Source organism: Rhopalosiphum padi, chromosome 1 (genome assembly GCF_020882245.1).
Source record: "Rhopalosiphum padi isolate XX-2018 chromosome 1, ASM2088224v1, whole genome shotgun sequence".
In the NCBI taxonomy this organism is placed as follows: Eukaryota; Metazoa; Arthropoda; class Insecta; order Hemiptera; family Aphididae; genus Rhopalosiphum; species Rhopalosiphum padi.
In genome coordinates, this window is record NC_083597.1 from 71053460 (window position 1) to 71081080 (window position 27621).

The following is a 27621-nucleotide window of genomic DNA, read 5'->3' on the forward strand; positions in this document are numbered from 1 at the left end:
TTTAAAAATAAATACTGAGTAGCCAACCTAAATTGTATGGTCATACAACATGCACTTGTTATGCGTTGTGAAAACAAGTGTTTCGAATCACAAAACGATTTTATTTAACGTTGTTACTTTATTTAATATTTTATAACGATTAACAATATGTGCTGTCTTGAACATTTAAGAACAAAAAAAAGGACGACCGAATACGTCCGTTACGCCGATTACGTATATACCAACGATTATCGAACTTCGTGCGATATGATCGCCGATCTGAAATTATACCTTATCGCATACGACCGATACGTACCGAACAACACTATTGTCTATTAGCCGTATTTCGGAACACTATGAAAATACAATCTATTATAACATTCGTCGGATACCCTTTGACATAAGCCAGATGCGTTTATATCCACGGGCGATGGTAAACTCTTCCGATTTTATGGTAAACTCTCTCGGCCCAACATTATGTTTACCTGAAGTAAATGTGTAAACTCTTCCGGATCAACATTTTCAAACTGAAATATACATTAAAATTCAAAGTTGCAATAAATTAAACAAAACAAGTAAAAACTGTAATACAAAAAATAATAAAAAAACTATATTTCAAAAAATATTAGAGGGTTTAAATGTCAGAGGGTATCGGACATTGACATTGAAGGCGTTAAATATGTTGCCTATACAATTAGCTGGTAAGGTGAATCTTAATATTAATAAAATACAATATTGTGTACGAACAGTAAACCGCAATTTTAAACACATTATTCGCAGGTATAGTGAATTGTATCTATATTATATTATTGTATTAGCAAACAATTTACTATTTTCAAGTACTTGAATCCCGTCAACGAATCAGGACGATAAAGCCGGCGCTATCTACCGCCTCGTCATAGTTTTTGATTTTTCAATGAGTGCGTGAAAAATCGTGCAAAATTAGCTTTCGTCATCATCACGGGGTTTAGTATTAATTTTCCGATTTCCCATTCCAAAGCAACCGATGCGGTTTACAATAAGAGATTTCATTTTTCTCGAGACCACCGATTACTATATAGGTTAGAACGGGAAAGGACGGAAAGATGATCTGAAATAATACAATTTATATGTACATTATATTTTATATAATAAGATTATATTTAATTTAATATATTACAATTTTTAAAACTGTTTTTTATAATCACAAGGCAGTCAAATATAATAGTCAAAAAATAATTTTAAAACGGTTTTCTACGTATGTTTACTTAATAAAATATCTTTCATATCTTGTTACAATAGCGACACCAAAACAAAATACTCGTTCACGTTTATTTAAATAAATCATCTAAAAACTTAACAATTTCCTAATTGATTAGGTCGATTTACTTAAAATGTATAGGATTAAACTAAATAATAATTAATTATAATAAATGTTAAGTAAAGTATGAGATTTTTTTTTTTCCAAAACAGTGGTCTATAAAGTAAAATAATACTTAACAATTAGTACGTAAACAACAATTTAGTTAAATTTAATAATAATAATAATTTAAAAAAAAACAATAATATCATCTATAAACTATTTTTAAAATAGGTATAGTAACGTCGAAATGGAAGTAAAACGTTATTATAATTATACATTGGTTCTCTGACTCATAACATAACTAAAAGTTCAAACAGCAATCGCAACCTAATTTATATTATAATAATTAAACTAGGATGATTGTCCGTTTTGACCTCGAAGAGAGTATATAAGTGATAAAGTGATTATAATAATATTCGTAACGAAATAAAATAAAAGTTTACAGTCGAGGAAGGTACAAAATTATATAATCACAATTAGGCTTTTGTCAAACAAAAAATGGATTGAGCAAAGGATCGCTGGTGCTCGTCAGCACACGAACGCGGATTTAAGCCATTCGGCAAGATTTAGCTTGATGTTACCGTTGAGAAGCGGATCTTTAGACTCGAACAAATTGAACGCTATGCTCAGGTGAAGTATTGCAGAAACGAAATCGCCGAACCTTAATGTGCCGTCCTTCCGCATGTATCTCAGTATGAGGATTGACAATACTTCGGTGTTCACCTGGAAGCCCACCTCGAGCAGAGCGTCCTTTAATCGTTCAGCTTTCAGAATGCCAGTCTTGTCTTTTGAATGATTCTTGAACACTGTTTGCCAATATTTAAGGCTACACATCAGGTCTTTAAAATCATTGAACTTTAGTCGTCCGCTGCCTGTGCTCTGTAAAAAAAATAAGATACTTTATTTATAATAAACGTCTTAAAAAAAAAAAAACATTCGATCTTTTGTCGATCTAATAATCCTTTCTAGTATTATTAAACAATTACATTTACTATATTATCATATCTTATTGAAAAATATTTAAATAAAAACTGCAAAAACTTTAATTATGATTTATAAAAAAAATTTATCTCCTTTAACTATATATTAGGTTAATGTCCCTGTAACATTTTAAAATTATTTCACGATGTGACAAATACATATTATATTATTATTATTTTATAAAATGCACAAAACGAATGTCGTCATATAAACTGTGAACAAATACTAATTATAACTACTATAATGTGTACTAAATACTAATTACTCGTCGAAACAGTAGCTGAGGAGAAAACACATTTGTTTTAATTATATGAGAATACTTTATTAGTTTACAAATTAAATTTCTCTGCATTATTACGTACATTCACTATAATATTTTTATTCATCTTATAAACAATGCATTAAGACTATATAAATATATTCCGAGTACCTATAAGTCGTAAAATTAAATATTTATTTAAGCAAATATTAATAACAAACATTGCATGAACATGAAATAATATTTAAAAGTGAAAACTTACATCCAAGGTGATAACTACTTGCCGACAGACTTCCATACTAGCACAACTCTTTATATAATCTGTAATAATGCATATCACAAATAAATATGGTTATTGATCATCGAGAATAAACAAAAGCATTATTTTACCATTTGGCAGACAAGCGTCTAGGAGTTCTTGGAGTTCAAATGCATTCACTGTCCTGTGCTCGTCGGCTAATTGTAGGAACACTGATTCGTATTGGACAAACGTCTTACCATCCAAATTTACTGGTGCCTAAATAATTTAATTAAAATGGTTTTATTTTGCATATGTAATGATTTTAAAGTAGGTATTAATAATATAATGTACTCACCTTCATTATTGCTGATTTCAATAGCGAAGGAACCGTATCAAGTAATCTGATAAAATAAAATCCGATAATATATATTAATGATAATAATTAAAATATTTGCAGTAGTTTAAAAAGGCTTACTTGAGTTTTAATGGTTTACTCGAATACACTCTCAATGTGAACCCCGATTCTTGACCAGGTTCAAACGTGGTAGGTATTATCAAATATCCACCTTGGTCCAAAAAGCATCGATGACTTACCTAAAAAAAATATATTAATATAAAAATACTTATAGTTCAACTATCCGTGGCAAATAGATTTAACTTATTTTATTGTCATACTTGTCTGCTGTTCGTGTATTGTGAGTTAACTAGCGATTTATTTTTTTTAAAGAAATCTTTGCCCGTCGAATCCATACACGCTTTTGGTAACGAGTACGACGTAAAACCGATCACTTTAGGTTCCATAATGCTGTGTTGGTTCAATGAAATTACAACTTCTTCCATTTCACTCAGAATTAAATGGAGTTGTGGATTAATGTGAAAAGTTTCTAAAACAAAAAATTAATTAAATCTCGTACTCCTTCGAAAGTAAGACGTACAATGAGTTTATAGTGTTTATACGTGAAATGAACCGTCATTACCTGGATTATTTCGACATCCTCCAGCCGTTACACCTCTTTGCCAAGTCCCCTGATGTAGACGCATTTGCCACGTTCTTTTGTGATGCAAAGACGGCTCGTCTCGACTAGTGTCGCTGTCCAAGTGTACCATTTCAACGTGCGTAAATGTCTTCACAAATTCGTTATAATTCATCCTGAAATACATAAATCCCATAGTTAATTAATGCCAGATTTTAAGAGTGAATCATAATATATTTAATAATGTATATTACCAAAATTCTCCTTCCATCAAATGAATGGCATTTATACGTTCTTTTTCTTTGTGCGGAACATTGTCCCAATCGTCGGAATCCCTAGACCACGGACCGTTATATTCAGAGCCGGTACCGCCGGGCTGTCGCAATTTGAATAATTGTATTGGCTCGTTTTTGTATGTTTCCAACTACCGGTTAATCACAAAGGGAACAATAAAAATAACAATATTTCCGGTGAAAAATAAATAGATAGGTACATCAATGGACATACCCTTTCCACGGTGCACAGCCTGTAATTCATTCCGATCTGAATACCGTTTGTTAGTTTTTCTGGTACGCTTTTATTAGCCTGAAAAATATATTTTACCATATTAATATATTTTATTAAACATATAGCCATATAGGTAGATGCAATTTAGTATGATGATTTATAAAGTTATAAAACAAGCCACGAGTATAGAAAATTAGGGTCAAATATGTTTGTATAATTACATCATAAACTAATAGAATCATAAAGTACTTACCTACGTACCTACTATTATAAAACCATAAAGATAATTATAATTGTCGGCTTTGAAAAATTTAATTTGTGAAGTACATATTGTACAATTTTAATAGTAGCTTATATTATATAATGATAATGCAAAGTAAATATAAAAGATTTGTATGAATAACTTAAAATAAATTTAACGGTGCAAATATTTAGAAATAAAAAAGTAAATATCAACTGAGTCTGCACGAAATATTTTAATGTAGGTTGTTGTATTCAATAAATGTATTTATTTATAACATAGCTTTGAATAGCTTATTGATCTGGGTGAACACAATTTGTTATGCTATCGATTTAAGTTTAATATTCAAATTCAATAGGAAAACTGGCTTTATGAATAATAATAAGAATGTAATGCCTCTAAGTGTTATTGCCGTAACATTGAAATATAATTATAACACTAAATGTTCGTTTGAATAGTATTTATCGAACAAAATAATCATAAACGTGAAACTATAATAATGTTATATTTTTCATAACAAACTAACAATATAATACCGTTATAGAAAAATACTGCGAGAAAAGATCAACAACATAATATTTACTTGTTGTGCCTATATGAATTAAATAATAATAAAAAAAAAATCTCCTGGCGATAAATTTGCAACAACCTTCTTATAAAAAGTGATTTGTTGACACGTTTTCTTTTATTGTCTTAGACTTGATTGGTACAAAGATATCCTGAAAATCTATATTACTAGGTTCCTTTTAAGGAAATGTTCGATGGCCATTATATTGAATAACATGCCCACAGTATACAGAGGCTTTGAACTCGCTAAAGAAGTTCGCTAACTTCAGAGAGTATATCTTGTTATCCAAATACAACAAGCTACAATTTAAGTCTGTAAAATACTAATTACTTATAGTACATGGCTATGGAAACATGACGTGCTATGAATAAAATAGATATCTACATTGACATTTGCCAATTAGTATTGTATAATTTTGAATACCTATATCAGAAAATTATACTATAGTACTTATCGTACTATAAATATATATAAATTATGTTTTCAACATTTTTGTTCGTTCATTTTGTATTTTCAAATGTAAATTACTGCACATTTTACTATTTGTACAATATTATAATTTTACTATATATAGTACATAGGCACACGAAGAAAATTTATTTATTTGTATTTATATTATTTTATAATAATATTTATTTTAATTTTCAAATTATTTTGCAATTAAAAATGCTTGATCAATATAAGTATAATATTATAATTGTTATTTATTTAAAATAACTTAAATACTTGCTGAGTTATAAAATTATTTTAGAAACCTAGCGAAAATTTACTATTAAGGTAATATTAATTTACTTTTTTTTTAAACAATTTTTTATCAATTTTTACTTATAGTTATATTGTTTTATTAACATAAATGGTTGGAAGTGATGTTGATTTCATTTTAAAGTGAAATTTGAGTTGTTGTTCGTGGGTTTCACAGGTAAGAATATATAATAATATTAGTAATAACAATCATAACATCCGAAAAAAACGTATAATTAAATAAACGAAACTAGCTTAGTAGTAATTAAATGAACACGGGTCGGAAAGAGAAACTACTAGAATCTATGATACTAAATGTTAATTCGACTAAGAAGATCATTATCGCGAAGGAATGTCGGCGCATCGCAGCGAACCACACGTGCTCAGGCTTCAGTGAGAATCAACTTTATATTGTTTTAAATTGGCACAGTTCGGAAAACTGATATTATAAAATTATCATATTACAGTAATTTTTAAAACATTAATTAAAACAATATTTTGCTGTGTGTTAGAACTATGATATCGTAAGTATTGTTAAAATCAAAGTGATATGTAATGCAATTATTCAATTTTGTAAAAATATAAATTATACACTTATAAGTCTTATAAGTTATAAGTTATAAGTAGCAAGTCGTGGCTCTTCCTTTTATTAAATACATATATTAATATTATTTAGTTATTAAGTTATCTAAGCATTTTCTCTTAGGGCTTAATAAATTGTCTATTATAAACATTTATTAAATTATATTTATTGTAATTTACTAAAAGTATCTCATATACGATTTGAGAATTGTAAAAGGCTTTCATTCAAAAATAAATTAGATTTTTCCATACTTTATAGTTATACATTTTTTTAATTTAATTTTAATACACTTAAATATGTCAATATTTAAAATTAATAAGAGGAAAATAACATATATCAAACGTGGCTGCAATACATACTGCATCACACAGTAGAACACGAATATCTTCTATCCGAAAGTGTCTACAGTATATTTTATAATATACGCGCCAATGTGTAATTATATAAAAGAATATTGTTCTGAAAGACCTTGGCATAAAAATGATTTATAATATGATACATAATGCATACGCTGTTATCATCTAAAATACGTCCAGCATTTTATGTTTTCATCTACTATAGATGTAATTACTTATATATTATGCCACAATATAGAGCTTTGATAAAATAATATGATATATATTGTGTAGGTTCTATGTTGTCGTTGTATATATATAGTTATTATCTATACATAGATGGGTAATACTGGTAATAGCTGTACGTTTAACACAAGGTGATTCACAATCATACTCATCGCTTGTTTGATGTTTTTTCTTCAATAAAAATAATACACAATTATTCAAAATCTGATTTTAGGATTTTTAAATATACTTTAAAATTATATCATCAAATTCTTAAGATATTTTGTACTATACTTAAGGAGTATTCTGTTGAGTTACATCTTATATTTTTTTAAACAAAACTCTCCTCCCATTTATATAATCAATTATTTAATGGATAAATTTCCTGAGATTACCTTCTGAATTAGGTACATATACATTTTTAAAATAAATCTACACTAAATATTTTGCATTAAAAAGGGAGGGGGGTTCTCGTTTTAAAAATAGAAGTTTGTATCCGGGCATTCCTTATAAGTTACAAAAAAATCACAGTAATTTGAAAATATGATTAAAAAGTATATTTAATAATTCCATAAATTTAAATTAAAAAAAATAAATTATTAAGAGAAGAATGGAGATGGAGATGAGTATGAATGGTGAATCCTATTATGTACATGTTATTTGGTTATTGTGCGTAAATATTTTTTTTTAGGAAATGTTTATTTTGTTTATTTTTTAAGCAACTCAACAATTACCTGAGGTGAGACTGGTTGTACTGTGCATGTGACAATAGAAGTCATGTCCAACATTTTCCCAATCATTCTACCGCAAGTGGCTTGGTCTTGTCGGATATTAATGCTCTCTGTGATTCCACCAGTCAGATCAGCAAGTCCATCCAAAAGAGTACCATACTTGAGGGCTTCGTACGAACCATGCAATCTGAATAAAAATGCAATATGTGTTATAAGATGTTTAATTTATTATACATATCATTGTGCATATTTTTGTTATGTGTAATTTAAATATTATGAAATAAAGAACTATAATGAATTCTTAATCAATAATTATAAAAAATACAACATATTACAATTTTATTTTACTTATTTCAATATATTTTATTATACACATTATTAGCATGAGAATGATATAGACGCTTAACATTAAATATCAGAGAAATTTTATTTTCGACAGAATTTTTACAAATTTCATAGGTATTAAATTAATAATACACACTATACACTATAATACTATATCTATAGCTAATTAGAATCTAAAAGTGAATACAATATATACTGATATAGTAGTTGTCTTTGATACTAATTGTTTTCTAAAATCAAAACCATGTAAACAGAAATATCACATTAAAATACTAAACACTCCCTCGTCGCACTACTCAGACTCGAAAAATATACACTTTCGAAATAAAAATATAAGAATTGGTTTAAAGTTAGAATATAATAAGAAGTTTCATTGAAGTGATTTAATGGATTATACAATATAATGTAATATATAGTTATCACTTGTCAGCAATAAAATATTTATATGACTTTTTGTAAATTTAACTAATTCAGTTATTATGTAATGTAAAATATAAAGTGTATTACCTACTTTTAAAGCTACGAATTAAAACTATGATAATATTGATAATATTTTTGTAAAATATCTCTACTTTTTGTATAATAGACAAAAAACAAAACAAAAATAAAAGTATATCATATTATGTATAATAATATTAATGTGTTTTATTTTAAAATGTACTTTTACTAAGCGTAAAGTAAAAATATAGTAAGTATATCGTAAACCGCGACAATTACATTTCAAATATACGTTTAATTTTATCCTAAACCACTGTGGTTTGAATACTTTCACAATAAAATCCCAAACGGGTCAATATCAAATAGCGCCGAAAGCAGTTGTCAGACTACTAAAATAATAGGACGATAATGCATTCGCGCTGTATAATATTATTGATGGTCAACGGAGAAGGATTCAAGTTCATTGGCAAAACGCGTTTCGTTGTCGTTCGTTTTCCATTTTGAATAGGTACGATTCGAAAGTGATCGATTAAGATACACAAGACACAATCGTTTAAAATGCGTATTCGTTTAACACACTACACCGTAAGCGCATTACGGGATTAAAAACGTTTGTATCACTTTCCAGTTTCGATCGGTATGCGATGGATTTTATATGGTTAAGATATTATATTTATTATTTACAGCCACTAAAAAATCTTATGCAATAAGGAAAATTACGTTTCAATTTAAACAAAACAAAGTTAATTGGTATAATTTTATTATTATTATTTGAATTGTAACAACAGCACAATTACTTTAGTAGGATGATAAAAAACATTCCCTTATAATATACTATGAGTGATGGTAAAAAATAAATGTAAATAATATTATTTCCGTAAAGTTATGAATCTATTACATTGAAGCTTATAAAATCATCATGTTATTATTTATTATAAATAGAATATAGATTATTTAGCTAAAGTAAAAAAAAAAAAATCGAATTATGACAAATTGTGTATTTTTACTTCACTGGTTATAAAAATAAAAACGGGTTGATAAGCTATCCAAGATCGTGCGTCATTATTCATTGATCAATATTTTAAATTTTATATTACAGTGGTTGATATCCACGAAAAATGGGAATAAAACGCAACATACGAAGTGAAACAGAAATCGTTAAAAATTTAAGTTATATTAATACTTTTCTTATTAAATATCTATAATAAGTGAAATTTAATTTGAATTGTCATTTTTTACAAACCTTTACTTATAAATCTTTTCAACAACGTATAATTTGAATTTAAATAATTTATTGGCTAAAGTATTTTTAGTAAAATAAGACAATTAATTTATTCATATAACAATCTATACATCGTCCAACACTTCAACTACTTGCTATTTGAATTAATTTATTACATATTATATACTATTATTATTATTTAATCACAAAAATATAGGTCGTGTTTTGAAATTAAACAAAATATCAAAATCGTAGATCATTGATACGTTATTATTATACAGGTATGTATATAAAACTAAATAATCCGTTACACCGTCAGCGATCATGTTGGTACAACGTAAGTACAGTATATACACTGTAGCTACACGTTATAATATTAATGTTAGATGTAAACATTTCTGCGCGAAATCGACTTTTCACGGAGTAATTTAGCTGTTCACTCAATTTCCGTAGGTTTTAATTCATTGCAATCTCCACACAATTATAGGTATTGGGTTATTATATACCTACTGTTAATTGTTCATATATATCGTATCAATGACTGTATATAGACGTGCCTCAGGCTCGTTATTATTATTTAATACATATATTTACTAACATTTTATAATAATATTGTGTTGAACGAATAACTCGGCCGTTGCTGCGATCACGATATTATACTGTGCGATGGCACCGACAAAGCCTAATCTGCATCATACACGCAGTCTTGCGAGGAAACTAGATTAGATACGAACAAATCTTTTGGGTACAACGACCCCGTCCAGAATCATCACATGTCTCTGGGCTCGACTTATGCGATCAGTAATCGTTATTTATCAGATCGTTTAGGGTTATACGAGACCGCGTTCTTTTACGATGACGCATTGTAAATTGTAATACGATTTGATTTCGGCGCCCTAAGTTGATCAAGGTGAAATACGAAAAAAATAAAAATAATAACATCAATGAACATCTCACTACCTGTCACTTTCAGATAGGTATTATGTACAACCGTCAGTGGTTGTTTTATTGCAACAATTGAAGATTTTTCACGGATCGTGCATTATATATCCTATATAATATATATCAATGGTTCCCAACCATTTTTACCACTTTAAATTGTATGATCAAAAGACGTACCACTTTCTTTTTAAAACCTAAATTAAGAGAAGTTCAAAAACATTAAGCATGAACAAATATTTTTCACAATAAGTCTATAATAATTAATACATTTATGTAATTAAAAATTGGTATTTGTGTTTAAAGTATAAATAAAAAAGTACGTATGTGAATTACACGAGTAAAAAAATCTTGATTTTTAAATTACAATTCTTTTAATTTAATGTGAAATTATAACAGACTTCATTCATTAAACTTATTTTCACTTGTTAATCACTTTCAATGTCGTTTATTTTTCTGTATCGTAGGTATACTTGTATATAAAATATATAATAGTATATCGTAATTATACCCATTATCTTAGTTTTTCCACACGCGGAAAAGTATACCTATAGTTGTAAAATTTATCTATTTAAAAAATGCAATATTAATAAAAAATATTTTTTAACACAGTTACACGTAGGTATCCTTTAAAATGCATTTGCGTACAAAGGATTATGAAATGCTGAATTATAGATGTGTAATAATCGTTTTTACATTTTATAACTTCTGCGCGAGTGTTTATTGTTCATTGTCCAGTATTGCGGTAACTTAACTAATAATAGCCTGCAATATAGGCCATAGGGTACATATTATTTACATTTTTTTTCTCCAGTTGACTGGAACGATGCCCAATGTACAAAATAGCGCGATAATTATAGTGTTCGATTAACGTATTACCACCATTTAACGGTGAACAGCACAGCTCCCACAGTCCATTAACATCATTGCAATTATTTACAGTAATAAGTAAAAACGTTTCCGCGTGGACACTATAGCGGTAGACAGGTTCGTATTTGTATTCTTATCGGGTCCATTTTTGGCAAGTATTGACGGCGTGGGCTGAAAGGAAACAGCCAAGGTCATCGATCTAAGTCCAGTGACCGTGCAGTTCATTATTCATATTAGGTTATATTACAATTATATGGAACTGCCGTGATAATTAATAAGCGATTCGATAAAAGATTAGCGACGAACCGATGACGGGTACTGATATTTTGTTATAATATATTATTATGATACCGACATTAATTATTTTCTCAGCTTTTGTGCAACTCCGCGTTGGTAATTTATTATGATCAACGACACCCAACTGCAGTAATTTTCATAAATTTCTCAGTTAGCGATCGCATTGTGCGCTGCACGGGACCGCATATCGAGCGACCGACAGGTTTCTAAAATGACCGCAGGCGTATAAAATTTTAAATGAACTGGTATCAATCAAAATGCAATACATAGAGGCTGGGAACTATTTTATACAACATGAGGGGGAAGGTTCCCAGTTGGAATTTAAATAACTCAAGTAGACAAGTTTGATGATTGAGTTTCAGACACCGGTACAGAGGTACCTAATGAGAAAATCAAATGTATGCGTACAGTCTTGTATAGATGGGTATAAATGTATAATATAATATACATATTAAGTATCTTTCCGAAATGACATTTAAATCCATATCATACGTGATTTCAATATTTAATCCTTCGAGGTGCGTAACAACACATGTATTATACTTATACACAATTTAATATCCCTAACAGAGTTTGAAAACCAAACGAAAACTATTATGATGCAAAGTATTTCGTATAATTATTTTGAAAAGGGATAACAGCTATTATAACTTATACAAGCATCTCTGTGTGACCAGACAGTGTGTACATTTTATAGAAGTCGTATTTCATGTTTTTATCATTATTCTCTTTTTAAATAAATGTAATTTTTCAATGACAAAAAAACCAAACAAAAATAAGCAGTCATTATTTTTTATTGCTATCTCAGAGTAATGTAAATCAATATATTATTCTAAATCTTGAATTTCATTATAAAATTTATAATACCTACGATTCATCCATCAGAAATAATATGTTAAATTGTCCGCATTATATCGCCTTTATTAATAAGCGCTCCTGTATAGTAAAATGAAAAACTATCTGAGGCGTAGGAAGTTATTCAACGAGGCTGAAAAAAAACTATTGGACACGCATGTGCGTATGTTGCAAATAAGATAACGTATTGTTAGCAAGATGACAAATTATATTATGAATATATAATTTCCAGTTTTCAATTCTCATACTATTATACTATTTCCATTAGTAAAAATGGAAATATTAAAATTAATTTCTTTGGTAGACACATCTATCTTCAAATTATTTTATTTATAAAGTTTTTAAAATTAAATGAATTTGTAATAATCGAAAGTAATTTAGTTGTAAGACGAATGCAACTAATCAATATAATTATACATTTTGGTATTAAGTTTATGTACAAACGTCATATTTAATTTGTTTTGCACTTTTCACATAATTCTTTGCGTAATCTATTTATACTCAAATTACATACATTTTAATAAATTATTCATTACTCCATAAATAAGTACTTATTAATAATTCTTAGGTTTATTATAAAAATGTGTACCTATATTAATACCTACTACATTATTAGGTATGGATTTATAATAATGTTATTTAACACTATTTATTTTATTGGTAACAACGAATAAGTTCTAAGAATACTTTACTTCCTATTTAATAATTTGTTTTTTTTTTAATAAATAAAAAATATTTTTTAAATTTCTATAACAATAAGATTAAAAAATCTTATTTATTTATTCATAATATGTTGCCTACATAAATTGCAAATTTTTTTTTAACAACATTTATTAGTCAATAATTATTATAATCTTATTACACACTAGAATTTTTCGAGGTCATATAATATAATAAATGAAAATGAAATCATTATACAATGTTCATGTAATTAAACATGTAATCAATGAAATTTATGAAATTAAGTTTTTGTTTTTAAATTGAAATTTATCCGTTAACAGCCACTATAATATATGATATATTTTGATAGAAACTTATAACTTATTTGTATTTATTAATATATTGAACTTTTCGGTATTTACGGTATTATTTAGAATTTAGATTACGGGTAAGACAAATAAATTGAATATAATTTTATTATTAACATCATAATCTACCCTCCCTTAAATATTTACTTATTTCGAATAGTATAGGTGTTTAGTTTTAATTTTATATTTTTATTACATTGTGGTTTGTCGTTTTCTAATCCACTATTATTATTTATTAATATTATATAATCATTAATAATAATTTATGTTTAATTTAATGTAATCATGGTTATATTTTAGTTATTTTTTACTTGAGCCTTTAAAACGTTCACTATATATTAAATGAATAAATAAATGTTGAATTTAAAAAAAATAAAGAAATGTAATCAATTATCAGTATAATCTGATAAAACCATTGATTAGAAACACTACGTATATACCCATTATATAAACGATTATTTTAATTGCTCGTGCTTACTTGGCGTACGCTTTTTCCAGCAGTCCCGGCCAAAACTGATCGGTATGTGTAGATTGCAAAAACGCTAGCCGGTTGTTAACGGTTGGAAGTCTGTCGTCAACCAACACTTCCATCCACTCGCCACACCACCACAAACGAAACCGGAAAACGCCGCTATACTCCTTTTCGCTAGAAAGCGACTGGTCAGCCGGCACTACGCGATAAAACAAACCTTTACAAAGGTACAGTACGCCCAGACAAGATACAAGCCATTTATCACCTGCAACAAACATGATAAAATGTTCAATTAATGATTAACTATCAAATTTTGAAAACAGATTGTTATAAAAAAAAAATTGTTACATTGTAATTATCGACAGATTATCAACAAATATTGTTACTTATTAGTTATTAGTGAATTTTATTGAATATAATATAGTATATTTTTTATCCTGTGTGTTACCTATTAGATACATGTATATTATTACTCGATCCGTTCCACAAGATCTAGCGAAACATATAATATATACCCATTACGTATATAGTGTTTTATTATATTATACTATTGACACATTTTTTTAGACGATTCTAAACAGACAAGTGTTTGTACTAGGCACCTATATTTTAAAGTGTATCCACTGTATTCATGTATTACCCAAGATAATTTAGTATTTGTAAAAATAATCCAATTTAAACGGTATTCCGTTTCAAACATAAAGAAAAAGGTTTATATTTTACGCCGTTGCTTTATACAATTTTATTGATATATAGGTAACTATCGTATTATTTTTATTTTTGTTTACTGTTTATTTAAACACCATTAAAATCCCAACTTTACAATAGATAATATATCTGTATAGTTAAGACATATAAGAACATTGAAATATTGCATCAGGCAAGTGATTATTCTCGTTGTTTATATGGTCTAAAGAGTTTGTTGGTTATGCAATTTTGCGCATTCTAAATCTAAAATATGTTTATACTTTGGAATAGAAGCGTACTTATAATAATATGATATATGTACGTATGGTAGTTGCGTTGAACGGATCCAAAAGACGTTGTGTAGCGAAAATAAATGCACAATCAGTAACTGAGTAACTGTAGATAGATATATACCTACCCACTATAACGGGGTTGGTCGACCAACTGAAAGCATATATAGATATGCACACATGAAAAAATCTCTTGATGAATCTTTTGTTGATCTGAGAGTATCACAATAATATAATGTGCCGGCTAATTTGTTCCAGTCTCATACACTCGTCATGAACACATAGGCTCATAACTCTGGAGATACACCGTGAAACACTTGACATTTTTTAACTGACGTTTAAATCATCACATTTGTATTCTATTTTTTTTTTTTTTTTTTTTTTTTTTAATTGTTGTTGTAGGTGTAATTGTGTAAACAAATAAAACATAAACTACACGTATTGGTGTACCTAACCTATCTATCAGTTGTTTATATTCATTAACTTCGGTGAAAACTTCGAGCTGTTCAAAGCATACAACGTAAATCAAATATTCTATATCGCCAACGAATTACGGGAAACATTGTTAAATATTTTTTACTAATAATTTCTATACAAATGAACTCGTTTAGGTTTTTGTGATACTGTCAATAGGTACCGACTAAACCACATCCACACACATAATAGGACTGTACAAAATCCGTCGGACCATGTTGAATTATTATCATCATGAAAACCTAGTATTGTTTACTTTTTTTTCTTCCACAAGGTCATGTACACAAATCTTCATCCCGTGTAACGCTATTTCGTGGTCGACATCGTGTACATATTATATTTATTTTATGTTTCACAAACTCATAAAAACACATTGTTCCCGCCAAATGCAGATACGCTTGATCAATATCCACGTGTATAATATAATTTTATTCAGTTCCGTTGTGTTGAAATAATCATCAGCTATGGATAATTTGATATGTCAGAGGATCGACATACTGAACGGTGGGAAACGAGGAACGGGCTATTATACTATACCATTCGGTTAGGACATTATTCCGTACAATGGCGATTTATTCTAATTAAATGATAATTTTCCGACCAGGAATTTCGAAATAACACAATCAATTTAAACTATTTAACCATGGCTTAATAAATTAATATAACAGTTATTCATGATGAAATGATAATTACTCAAAGTATAAATAATCGACATCTGTAGATATAATAGCCTTAGAATAAAATAATGCAGTTTTAAATGTATCAAGTCCAGTAATATATATTATGTAAAAACCTAAATTACTAAATACTTTATTAGTGTTAAATCCAAAATAATATATCTAGAATGTAAGGAATTTAATTCATACCGGTATACCGGTTAATAGTATATAATTTTTAACAATTAATATTTATCATATATTTTTTAATCGGTTTCATCTTATGTCTTGTATAAAATCTCACTGCCTATATACGTTTAAGATCGAATCTATAAAATATTATAGTTTGCTTGTTATATTAAAGTTTATTACTACGTAAAAGTAAATTAAGCTAAAATAAATAATTTTTTTTTAATGTCAAAATTATATTTTAAGTATTACCTATAAAAATATCTAATTAGCTTTTTGTATTCTTTGATATAAGAAATATATATATATATATATATATATATATATATATATTCTTTTTTATATATATTAAATACAATATACATTATACTCGTACAATATATAAAATCATTGCCAAGATTTATAAATAAAAATTAATAGTGACTCCAACGCATATTTAGTATCTTGTTTCTAATTAATCTTGAAAACTACTACTGTTACGTTTAACATCAAACTTGGTATTATAAATCAAAATAAATAACCTTGAAAATTATACGAACTGTATAAACATTTTTTTAAGACATTTTGACAATTTAATTTGAAGACTGTGGTTATCGAAATCGAAATTTTAATTTATTATTTTTAAAAATTCAGTAAGATCACACAATACGTATATACATATTTTTCCTTTCTTTTTACAAATATTATATAAAATGGAGTTGTCGCCAGCTACTACCTATACAAGGCTGTGACCGTCACGACACTCGTTCTTTAAATCCTATACAATATTTATTATTGACCTATAGATATGTTTTATAGAAAATTGATAAAACCAGTCCGTGTATGGTAAATGTTTGATTGGAATAAAAACAAAATTAAAAAATGATTTACTCAGAATATTTATTTATGGTCAATAAATACCTATGTAAATAGATTAACAATATAACATTAATTATTTCACAATCAATAGGTACTGCAGTTTGGTAAAGATAATTTCAATACTCAATTGATAAGTTTCATCAATGCTATTAATGTGTCACACAACTATATTGACATGTATACATATATATTATAATAATATAATATCATACTGATGAACAAATCAAAATATTCTTAAATAAGTTTAATAATTCATAAGGATATTAAACATTTTTATTTATACAGCATCACAACACAAATTTAAAACATAGTTGTTAGTTTTCAATATTTTTATTTATCATACCATTTAAACCACATGCTCGTCATTTCTAATATTATTAAACGAAACATGATAATTTAGTTTAAAACGTATTATTCTAGTATTGTATAATATTTAAAATTAAAAAAAAAAAACCCGAAAATTTTAATTACATATAATCCTATATTAGCTTTTAACAAATTTCTATTTAGCAAGGAATTTAACTTATTTTTCAGTTTTCCAAAATGTTAAACAAGGTCTTACGGAAATTAATTTTAATTTTATTCAATATTCAAAAAGAACTGTAATTTTATTATTGTTCAATGTATTTTTAAAACAACTAGAGTATAAATCATTCACTATATATTTTTCTATAAAAAAATAAAATATAAAACTGTTTAATAAAACACTGAATTATGTCGAGTTTAGTGAACTAATAAATATCAGTAGAAAAAAAATTAAATGGTAAGACATGATTTTAATTTTTATTTGGTACCTATAAAACGATATAATGTAATTGAAATGGTTTAATTTGTAGTGCGAAATTGACATACTTTGCGTACTTGCTAAAACAATCAAAATTAAGGCTAACAAAACTGTCATTCGCAATGACAATTAAAAATTCTACGATAGTAACGTTTTTTATGAGTGATAATGATGTATGGATTAATGGTGTTATTTAAAATAGGTAAATAAATAAAAGCGTTTACTAGAATAATATATATTGGAAAAAATAAATGTATATCTATTGACAATTTTCACGCACACTAAGTATCAGAAATTAGGCATGGGCACTCTCTCTGATTTTATTTTGCCCTTCTATTACAGATACAGGCACAAATCATAGAAGTGAAAGTCAAAAAACATGAGTTTTCAAAAAATGGTAACTACCTATATAGAATTACACAAAAAAAAAAAAAATTAAAAGTAGAGAATTTGAGTAAAAAAAAATAGTAATTAGAACAAAAAAAAACACTTTATTTTTCAATCTAATTCTTAACAAATGAAACGGGACGAAAATAAAGATATTTAACGACAAATCATCTATTAACAATTAAAAACACTTACCCATTTTCCCTGGACTGATATCAAATTGAGACGTAGAATCACTGACAAAAACCGGCCTATTACAAATCTCCTAAAACAAAAAGTATAATATTATAATTTATTTATTGTAGATCTGATTAATTTAAAATCTATACTGTTAATGCAACATTTATTTAGAGGTGTTTATTAAATTGGATATTACAATAATAATCTAACCAAGGTATAAATTAATATGATATACTGTTTGTGTAAATGTATATATTAATAAATAAAAAATATAACAAAATATTTTATCTATTTAGAAGTAAATAATTGCATGACTCCCTTTATTCAAAATGATTAAATAATTAAAATTTTGTTTCAAATAAAATATAAACAAAACTTTTTATATACTTAGATGTCATATATTGAAACGTAACTTCGTTGTCTATTACACTATTTAATGATGCATATAGATAAACCAAAACACAAAAGCTACTCTTCAAGCTTTTAATTTTTAATGATTATGAAAATGGGAGAAAAAAACTTAATTTAATGTTGTCTAATAAATTAATAAGCCAATACATTTGATTCACAATATAAAACACACAAAAAAAAAAATATAGAAGAATATTGAATGCAAATTTCTATATTTAAAAAAATTATAAAAATAGTGTATTTGTTTCTATCATTTAAATATATTAAAAAAACAATATATGTGGTTATATTTTATGTACATATAATACAACCTTATTTTTATACTGTAATAGTTATATTATGTATGAGCCATTATAATAATACGCATTTAACTATGATTTTTAATTTGAAGATTTATATTTATTAATAAGATAAAAGATAAAAGATTTTTATTTATTTATTTACATATATTTTTGAATTATATTATATTTTGAATGGTTAGTTATTTTTATTTTTATATTACTATATTTTAGTTATATTTTTTAATTTATATTATTTTGTTCTTTTTGTTATAAATTTATTTTGAAAAGTTATTTTTTATATTCCGAAATCCATTTAATGTATCTCACTTTTCATTAAAACCGTTTCCAATAATTCAAAATGGACAATCGTAGCGATTCAAATGCAGTTTCGTATTGTTTGATTCTCATTCCTCACATACAATGAAATATAAATGTGTTTATGTATAATATGTACATACATAATACATGTGTATCGAGTAGATACGTATAAATCGTAAATGTACAATGTATATAAATGAATGGCATTTGGAAAACAGTAAGAAAAAAAGTAATAACATATAAAAAAAATATGTATGCTACACCGTTCAATAGACGTTTTCGGCCGAGGGATATCATCTCCCGTTCATAATATTCACAGCCAGTCAGTTTCACTGGGCACAACTTACACACACGCGCGCGCGCGCTCACATAACCTACTTACAATGGTCAGTGGTTCTTCATCATACGCGTATAAAAAGGAAAAGAAACACGTATTTATACACTTATATCGTACACGTACATATTATCATAATATAATATTATTATATGATAAATTATTAAACTTTTATTGTAAAGAATCGTTGTAATTTATTTTTATTTTTCAATTTATAAACGTTCATCGATTATCAATGACCAATGACGAACAAAACGAATAAAATTAGGCATTCAGACGACAGACATCATGATACATTGGAAAATGTGGTCGCTTTGGTCGTTATTATGTGCTGAGAACGAACACTGCAGAGATATCGCTTTTACAGACTCGACGGTCCGAAACTAGAAAATAATTACGCTCTATGATATAATACACATATACATATATTTAGTAAAAGAAAAAATAAATGGTAATTGGCCATTCGTATTTATTTGTTTCAGTGACATTTCTTAACAATACAACAACGCATAATTAAGGAGCCGGAACATGACGAAACATTAATGCAAAAATAATTTGTCGTCTTATGCGTGGGATTTTAATATTTTGTGTGATTTTAAAAACATCATTAAATATTGGTAATTTATCACTGGATTAAACGGTGATCATAATTATTTTTTTTATTCGAGTTAGAAAAAACACCTACCTACTGTAGTTAAAATGAATTCGTTTTATTTAACTGTATTTTTATTATTAAAAAAAAAAAAAAAACCATACATTTAAATAAGAGTTTTAGTTGAATTATTCGAGTGAAAAATAACATCTATTACACAGTATTTAGAATATTATGTCATATTAATTTGCTCAGCACAGTTGGGTCACTTTTTATAAACAATTATAAATTAATAAACCATTTCAATTACAACGCATTGCATTGCGGTTATTATTGATTTTTAATGCCGAAATGAAAAAAATAATAGTATTATTGAATCCAATACGCAGAGAACGTACGAATTTTAAGTTTATTATACATAGTATATGGCCATTATTTAACTGTCAAACTGATATTTGTATATATGTAGTTCGATTAATATATGATTAATAACAATAAGCCACGACATTATTTAACTAGTCGGAACATATTTAGTTTGGTTAATTGTAAACGGTTTAGGAGAGGTTATTAGTCGCATTGTAAACGGACGGGAATGTTTTTCATATAGTGGTGTAGATGGAAATATATTAGTCATACATTCGAGAATGCGGCGGCGCAACTTGCATATGTATGCTTCAATACTTATACATCAGGCTATTATATTGAGCATGTGCCGCTGTACGTCGATGTGCATCGTATTATAATGAAGCCAACGTGTAATATCGTATAGGTAGGTAACCAAGTAATAGTAATTAACATTGAATACAAGTCCGATAGCAAAACAATAAATACGAATTTCAATTCTTGCGGCGAACAATGGTTACATATAGTCACGATGAGTGCATTGAAGACCTCTCGCAGAGAGCGACAATAATGTTCGCGACTCGTTGGGTGCGAACTTTGGGAGTGGCCTTATCGACAAGTCCGATATACAAGCTGGACCCAGCCGATGACATATTCGACGTAAGATGCGTAGGACATGTTATTATAATATTACCTACGTTACATAATACACACACACACACACTCACACACATATAATAAAGTTAGTATGCAAAATTAATTCACATCCCATCATTTTGATAATAATCATTTTACGAACAGCTGGTGCATCATTTGCTTTGTTCAAATTGCAAATTCTCGTCCCATCCACGTAAACGACCTTTTGGCGAACCGGTCTCATAGCATAATAACAATGATTATCTGACTATAAGAACACGATTGCACGTAGTTAATACAGAAAACGTGATTAAAATTACAGAAAAAAATGACATACGCTGTTTGAATTTAGCAGATTGTTACTCAATATTTATTCAGTTCAATTCGAAAAAATAATGTACCTAAAGTGTAACATTGACTATTTTAAAAAATAATTGAAAAAATAAAATATATTATATTATACAACATAAATTAAAATGGAATATTATTTTCGTGTTTAAAATATATTTTAGAATAATGTAAAAGATTTAGTCAAAATAATACTTGGTAAGTACCTAAGTAAATAAATTTTCAACATTTTCAGAGTATTCATTAAAACGCTAAGTATACATCTTATGTACTTATACAATATAAAAAATATACTATTTATAAGTAAACGTACCACGTTGTAAGTTGTATAACTACATAAAATACAGAAACATGTCATTCACGTGGCTTATATGCACTGTTATAATCTGTTAATAACACAGGCGTTCATTATAATACCTTATTTATCCGATTTGACGTAATTCAATTTTTAAAGGTCGTTGTATCGTTGTCTTGTACCTACTACTTTATAGTACTGTGTGGGTGCTCGATCATCCTACTAGTTATATACATGTAATATTTATATAATCGCCCACCATCGCCTGTCTACCTTATCGATTAATTCGACTTAGTTAAAAACTTCTTTTATAGTGCAGCTTCGAAATATCATTGACCTGTTACTGACCTTGGGTCTTTTCCACACGAATTGGAATGGAGGCTTTTGGTGGTAAAACACTGACGACTGGGTGGCCGGAAAATCGGGATCTTCCCATAATTCACCACGTTTTTGACACATTCTATGAATTCTGTCGTAATCGCCCATCACGAAAAGTTCTGTAGAAAAAAAGCATGTGATTATCATAACAATATTTAGGTATGAGGTTAAAATATCAACGCCTATACCTGTCAGTCTTTAAGTATTATACACGCGGAATGCACACATATGCGTCCACAGTCACAGGTATCTTATTTATAATAAAAACTAAAATAAATAACTAAAATATTCTAAAATAAAATTATAAAAATTGACTAGTATCAAATTGCATTATACGTATGTGGTAAATATATAGTAAATACCTAACATTATTAAATTAAGTTAGTAAAATTAAAGTAAGAAAAAAACATTTTATTTAATATAGATACATTATAATAAATCCCGAAAATTTAAAAATAATAATATAATAACTAACAAGGCTTAGTTTACTATTCATTGAATACAACGGAATTAATTTTATTTCAACGTAAAATTCTATTGTAAACAAATTAATTTTGATATTATCATCAAAATGAACTTACAATGAATAATAATATATAATTAAATAGGTAAAAAATCGTTTTATGCTATTTTGCACTCAGTTATAACTTATAACACACAATTGCAATTAAAATTAATATAATGCGATAGAGAGCCAAACCCTCCAATGTCTATGTTGATCGATGTATTTTTTTGCATAAAAAATTAGGTTACGTGCAGGATTTCCGGATTCAAGGCCCATAGCATATTATATTCAGGTGAGTTTTAGGAATGCGGTTCATTGGTCTGTCCCAATATACTTATTTGATCCCCAGCCAGCCCCCGGAAGGCATCTTAAGTAAAAGTCAATTTTTGCAGGGAAAGTAGTTAATTGATTGGCTTCATTTTTTTCCGCTGACTGCTATATAATAACGCATATATGGTCTGTCATTTTTTTATTTCGGGTTCATGTGCAGCCAGCACGTTGTTCTATAGCTTGACATCATCGACCGTAGTTTAAGGTCAACGTATCGTCCTCCTCCCACGACCCGAGCGATCATAAACATGGTCATCATTTACAGTAATTATTTTCCTCTCTGATATTAGATTTTTTTCTGCTAACAATCATTTGGCTACAAATATAAAATTATAATACGCATATAATATTATTTAGGTATGTACTGTTTATAATACGAGTATTTACCTTTTGTAATATTTTAATTCATAGGTATTAATGTCGAATTACATTTTTCAAGTATTATAATATGTCTTTATATAGGTCATCGAATGTGATTTGCCCGTATTTACTGCGAGTATACAACTAGGTGGTGGCTTGATGGGCTCAGTATAGTAAATTATCCGAAATATATTTTTATCCTCTAATAAAAATGTTAGATCTTTATGGAAAAAAATTTAATAAAAAGACAATATTGTACAACCATTATTATTATTGTAACAATATTTGTAAAATATAAAGCTCTAATTGTGATATATGGATTGCATATACATATTACACATGATATTATGTATGTTAGGTTAATGACTATAATACCGGTCGTTATATTATTTTAAATTAAAAATCATTAAAATATAAAATATTTTATTTTTAATCAAAATAAAAAAATAGTTTTCCGATAATTATTACGTTGTCATATAAACAATTTTTAATGGACTTATGTGAGTTGAACAAAGAACGAAAAATGTATAAAAATGATTTATTTTAGTTGAATGTCATGTACTTTTATGATTGTACCTAACATTGCAAATAAATAATTTCGTGTGAATTTAGAGCAGATGAATGTTCGTTTTACAAATCGTGTCTTCGAAAATCTGATAAATATGTTACATTTGTTATTTGTTGTTCTAAGAGAGATCTTATAGATATTCTGTGTAGGTACAACCCATGACGTTTTTATTTTTATCATATATCTAAATGTGTATGAATGTTTAATTTTATATTTTTTTTATTAACAAACTGCTAGAAATTCATTTAGGCGTATCACTAACATATTATACGCTAGTAAATTTTTAATATTTTTACACTGATTGTTGTATAGACTATACATAACTGTAAAAAAAGGTAACTTCACAATCTCACACTATATTATCGTATAAATATAAAACATACGCTGCATGTGAGTTAATAAAGAATTTCACGGTTAATAATGATAATAGTAATATAATACGAACTATACCAGAAATACAAAGGTTCAATGTCCCATACTCAACAGCATTATATTTTGGATAGGTGTTAGCATGATGTCACCTGTTAACAGTCATTTCACGTTTGTGCGCGTCCGTGGAACATCGCTAATATAATGTGTACCTACACTAATGTTGGGGCCAAATACGTGCGATGAATATACCAATAGTCGGAATGCTTAAACCAAACTGTGGTATTTTAGCTATAAATACAATGGATACATCAAGTTTTTGTTAACGAAACTTAAAAGCAACTCAGTACTGAATATTTAAATCATTTACTGTTCACATTACTAATTTTTAAAACTTGTAATGAATCGAATTTATAAAAACAAGATTGAACATTGAAATATTTAATTAAAAAAAAAAAATAAAATAAAATAGTAAAATCCAAATTAAAAGAACCAATTTTCAATCAATTATTTCAAATAAAATAATAATTTTAAAATTTATATTGTTTTATAATAAGACATTATTAATAACGAATTAACAGTTAAATTTAATTTAATTTAAAATTATTTATTGTAAATAATCATTGATTTTAAGTCGAGTTAATATATTTTAAAGTTTTATAAAAGAACATCTTGAATAATATTTTAGACATAATATGTTTTATATATTATATAAATTTATAATTATACATAATATTATACAAAAAAAATCTCAAAATAATAGCATAGTTTTAGATAGAATTTAATCTTAACAGGAGTTCTATATAATTGCATTATAACTCAATTAAGCTAGAGGTAAATAGTATAATAGTACCTACTAATTACTATGAGCATATGCAAATATACTTAGTAGTTAGTAGGTTACCTATTAGGTTTCGAGATACTTAACCTATCCTATTATGTATCTGCAGTGACTCCAATAACTTATTATACGCATATGTATAGTATTAATCTTATCTTATAAATAGAAGTATCTAACTAGAGCAATTTAAATTGAAACGTAACTATTATAAAATGCGCAATTATTTTTATTTAAAACTGGTATTTGTCATAACTATACAGGAAGTTACATGTTTTCAGACATTTGTTAAAAAACAAAAAATAATTTTAAAAATAACACTTTTTTTAAACTTTAATCTAATCAAATTAATTTTAAAAGAATACCAAATAATTAAATGTTTTTATATTAAATAAGTTGTTTTTTCTGGTGATTATTATTTTGAAATATTATGTTTGTAAAAATGAATTTAGAGATGGTTGATAATCCTAAATCGTACGTCTGAAAAATTAGGAAAATCTATTTTAACAATCATTTTACATTATTAAATTTATAGGTATATTGTTTATATTTTTGGAAACAATGAATATATCTTTCTTTCATTTTATAAATAAAAAATAAGGTCAGCGGAAAAATAAATTTAAAAAAAAACTAAACAAAATAATGATTTTATCACTCATAACAAATGTGAGAAATTATTCAAAACCGCAATAATATACACGTAAATGATACTATATGGATGGATGACACTCTGTACCTAGATTTTGATCCAGATTAAAACTGTTAGTGGATCGCAATATTTCATCCCGGCCATTCAGATTTATAAATCATTGGTCCCATGTATCTGGTCTAGCCTGTTTTCTTATTATTTTTTATGAGCTTAGTATATAATTACAAATAAATATCGCATAGCTACGAACGTTATAACCAAACGCTTAAACAACATTCCAAAATATTTTACATCGAATTTCTACAATACTAATACTTAATATGTTTCACATCTCGTTATAGGCATGAACATAAATATTTTTAATAAACTTTCTTATAGTTAGAATTTTAGATTTTTCCTTTGGTATTTATTGGTGTATTAAATCTTAAAATATAATGTCTAATATTATCATTGCACACAATTCTAGTTGTAGTGCTCTACTGCTGTGTACAATCCATATCGATTAATAATAATGCGATTGAGTCAAATTTTATATAGAAACTCACGTTGTCAATTTCCAGAACTGTAATACAATACACTACACTACACTAAATTCGAATAGCATTCGCCAACTTTGAACAATACTTATCACGAGTTTATAATTTTTATTTTACACTAATTTAAAAGAAATAACACGATCAGAACAAATAACTAACACACAACCGCGCCGCAGGACGAACACCTGTTAACTGACTCGTCTGAATCTACAGCCTACACTCTACGTGGAGGACTGCGCGCGTTTGTACAAGAGAGACTTGTGCTACCACCAACCGCGCTACATGCTGCGTAGCTCAAGATATTATGTTGACGAACATCGAAATAATCGAAATGCAACAATTGAGCCCGATTTTTATGGCACACGCAACTTTATGTACAACTAAACTATTTTTTGAAAATATGATAAAATACGGAGTAGAATGTCTACAATACGTCATCATAAAAGTATATAAAATTATTTTATTGAATTATTAAATTAACAATAGCATTATTTCGTGTAATTTAATAAACGAACCGTGGAATATAATATTTAAACAACAATTATATAGAGCGATTGAAAAAATCGTGCAAAACACAAAACAAGAGATGAAATATAATATTAGATAATATATTAATATTAGGTATACACGTTGAAAGATATAGTATTATATAAAAAGTAAATAAATAAACTCATATGCTCCATCGTGTACATAATATGTATATTGTATATACATATATATATATATATAAATCGTTGAATACGATTTTAAGTTAAATGGCTTGTTAGTAGTCTATAATCTATTCCAAAGATATGTTTATACATAATTTATATTCTATAGACATTTTTAAAGATAATTTAATTTTCCATTAGTA

The 27621-nt window shown here is 27.2% G+C and overlaps 1 protein-coding gene across 1 annotated transcript; it reads right to left on the reverse strand.

The window, feature by feature from the left end:
* Positions 1-1075: 1075 nt before the first annotated feature.
* LOC132932247 (calpain-C) lies at positions 1076-26988 on the reverse strand. The gene is made up of 14 exons (XM_060998522.1): positions 26778-26988; positions 22584-22732; positions 18694-18763; positions 14180-14438; positions 7711-7894; positions 4284-4361; positions 4031-4200; positions 3780-3952; positions 3478-3686; positions 3278-3396; positions 3158-3203; positions 2952-3078; positions 2824-2882; positions 1076-2200 (listed from the first exon to the last, which is right to left on the reverse strand). Exons 2-14 carry the CDS (start codon positions 22719-22721, stop codon positions 1850-1852), a joined length of 1983 nt encoding a protein of 660 aa, XP_060854505.1. The 5' UTR covers positions 22722-22732; positions 26778-26988; the 3' UTR covers positions 1076-1849.
* Between the last annotated feature and the right edge of the window lie 633 nt (positions 26989-27621).